Source organism: Saccostrea cucullata, unplaced genomic scaffold, assembly GCF_032062105.1.
Source record: "Saccostrea cucullata isolate Sc308-1 unplaced genomic scaffold, CSIRO_AGI_Scuc_v1 ctg289, whole genome shotgun sequence".
Lineage (NCBI taxonomy): Eukaryota > Metazoa > Mollusca > Bivalvia > Ostreida > Ostreidae > Saccostrea > Saccostrea cuccullata.
The window spans coordinates 383,460-386,865 of NW_026933175.1; the positions used below are offsets into that span (position 1 = coordinate 383,460).

Consider the following 3,406-nt stretch of genomic DNA (forward strand, 5'->3'; position numbering starts at 1 on the left):
TGAATGTAGATGATGTATGTTTTATATTAAATAAAACGTATGCACAAATGTACCTGGTGTTCTTTGATAAAATGTCTACGTGTTAATAATATTCTGTTCGAGATAATGGTATCTAGGTCGCATATTTTGTGACGTATTGGGATTCCCGTTTTATGAATGGAGTCTCGTGATTTTTAGTAGACTCTGACGTCAAAGATCAGCTTGCAAACTTCTTTTCGCCAATTTTGCATGATACTAATTTTAGCAAAGTATTGAAAAGCATGTGCCAAACTTGAAGGTGTTTTAACAATAACAAATTACAGAAAATCGCTATTAGAAAGATTATATTATACATGGTTTACAAACACCACCATATATAACAATAAACATTACCATATTTTCTATCTATAATTCATATATTAAAAACATTAATTATCTTTTACAATGTTTTGAAAACGAACTGAAAGCATTAACATTTTAAATACAAAATATTTTTAAAATCATTAAATGGAGTGTAAGACACTGTATATTTGTCGGAAATAACTGAAATCAGCAATTTGCATGAATCACACTTACGCCATAGTAGCGTACCGATTGCGTAACTCGTGCACTTCACTTTTCATTCATTTATTTTTATCAATCGATGAGTGCGCATGCGTCTGCTTACTCTAGGATTCCCCTTTACAGTGCCGGTGAAGACTATTTCAACATATAATAGCTTGTATATTGTAGGCGGGTTAGTTATCAAGTACCAAATATCAACAAGAGACGGTCTAAATACTAAACTTTCGCAACATCTCTTGAATATTTCCAAAGTTCAGTAATTTTTTCTTGAATGTTTTCATTTTTCGTCAGTCTGTGTTTGCTCTATCTCCATGCTGGGTGTTCACCCAGCTCGGGGGACCTTAATGTCCAAGAATTGTAAGAGTAGCATTACAGGTCATTCAATGCCCCTCCCTTTTCTGCTATGGACCACCAGTGATGAATGTTACCCCAGTGATAATATGAATAATGAAAATTGCCATAAATTGACCAAAGACCCGTCTTCTAATTCCGACATGTTTCCAGATGACTTTTCGTCTCAACCTGAATACGGATTAGGTGGAAATTCTCAGATAGTGTACACTGGAAGTTTTCGTACCGAGCCCGGAGAAAATATGGCCGAACACGATCACTTGGCATATTCTTTCGAGGTAGAACGTTTGTTGATGGGAATATCAGAGAGCGTTGGACAGAGTTTTGACACAAACCAAGAAGACTCGGCACTTCCGGAGGACCTTGCCTCAGTTTCACTCATGCAAACAGACACTCCCTTTTCTCATGGACCCATTGTAGGTAGTGCATTACAAAACACGCCATCTTCTTCGTCAGCTAATATAGGCTTTGACCAGCCCATGACAAGTGCTTTAGATAGCGTATTTTCAGTCCCCACCACCACCGACTCGCTTGTTATAGACTTACTAACACACGGACAATACAGTTCAGGGACAGCCAAAGCGGCGTCGTCCGCCCCGCAGCGCCAGGACTCCCTCATAGAAAGCCTCCCAAGTACTTCTAGTCAATTGTCCGACCAGCTGTCCCCTGTGGACGCAACTTCGGATTCCTCCTCCCACAGTGTCTCTGACCACCTTCAGTTTTCAAAAAAATCAACATCGACTACGCAGAGGTCGTTAAACCTACCACCCCCGGGCCGCCCCGGCCGAAAACCCGGACCAAATAGTAATCGCACCTATAAAAGAAGAGCTGTACCAAAGGATACCGAGGAATACATGATCAAACGTGCTAAAAACAATATTGCCATCAGAAAATGTCGTGAAAAAGCCAAGCGTAAGCAGGAGGAGATGGAGGAGAAAATGAAAGAATTAGAAAGTGAAAATACAGTGCTCAAAAAACAGGTGGAGGATTTAAGGACGGAAGTGAGGAGACTGAAAGGCTTTCCTGAGGGGCATTAATACCCCAGGTCCGATAGGTATAGTACATGACTCTGTTGTCCCAATTAGAGAGTTTTCATGGTTCTCTGTACTATCCTCTCTCCATTTTTTGGTCTATGACATAGTTTTATATTATTGTATATTTTATTTACTGGTAAGGTGTAAATACAGAAATTAAAATTTGACAAATTGCCATATTGTAATTTCTGTATTTTCTACCATGTACCCAGTAAATTCAAAAATTACACCATGACAATATGTTTACATCTAATATACAAGGATGCTGTTCTGTATACCTTTGAATACTAAATTTTAGCAATATGAAATGTGTATGAAAGGCATTGTGTGACAATGCACATTTCAAACATAGTTTTGAAAATTAACAACTTTGGTGAAAATGTATTAGATATGAATAATTTTTAAACAGTTTCAAACAACATAAACAAACTAGTTAGCAGTGAACAGTAGTTGGGCCAGGAGGTATAATGATTTCAAATTTACAGATAACACTTATTTTGTATTCAACATATTTTTTTGTACGAAAAGTTCAATGCCTTGTATCTTTGAATTTGCAAGATATGTGAACATATTCATGATGAGTGTAGATATTTTACTAACATATTTTGAAATTACTAGTATCAGTTAAAATTATAATATTGGATGTAAACTTGTCTTTTTCGTTTTTAGTAAATGTATATATGCGAAGTTAATTTAGAATTTACTGTTATATCAAATGCTCATAGGTTATACTTAAAATAATAATTCACTTTCTGCTTTATATGAATCTAATGTTTTTATAAAGCTTCATAATTTTGTTTACTTGAATGTTAACTTTTTTTTAGTTTAAATTTTTATTAATAATTTTTTTGCAGACAACAAAAAAAGAAATAAGAAGAAAAGTCTTTTAATTAAAAATTTGAAATGTAATCACACATTATATATACATGTTTAATATTATAAAACACTTGAACAATTCAAATGTAAACTTTTTACTTTAATTTATATTTTTTGTAAATATTTTTATTGTTATGTTATGAACAATTTTTATGCTATGGATTGTTTTTCCACGAAAGGTTTGGAGAAGTTTTTTTAAAAAATGAAAATTTTGATTTCCAAACTATTCGCCGCCATTTTATTTCGCCAAATCGAAAGGACAAAGTTGAAGTGAAGATTGCTTTATTGTTATTGTATAGTTAAAAATTGTTTTGCTTCTTACACTTAAAATTTAATTTTAAACCGGGCATTCATTAAAACGCTTACGCTTTTTTCTTTGTTTTTGACGGGGGGAGGGGTACATACAATATTAATTTATACCAAGTCTTACTTTTGTTTTGAAGCACATATTTCGAGTTTCCATTTTTTATGCAAAGATTTTTTTTGCAAGAATATTTTATTCAATATATCTTGATTTATAGATACAATCTTATTTCACTGATGCTATAAGTAGTAAGTATATTTATGTAAAAATTAGATATCATTGATTCATTATAAATGGA

At 33.6% G+C, this 3,406-nt stretch overlaps 1 protein-coding gene across 1 annotated transcript; it reads left to right on the forward strand.

Moving 5' to 3' along the window:
* The first annotated feature begins 653 nt into the window (after positions 1 to 653).
* Positions 654 to 2,545, forward strand: LOC134237515 (transcription factor VBP-like). Its single transcript, XM_062719605.1, has one exon. It carries the CDS (start codon positions 855 to 857, stop codon positions 1,929 to 1,931), a length of 1,077 nt encoding a protein of 358 aa, XP_062575589.1. The 5' UTR covers positions 654 to 854; the 3' UTR covers positions 1,932 to 2,545.
* Positions 2,546 to 3,406: the final 861 nt, after the last annotated feature.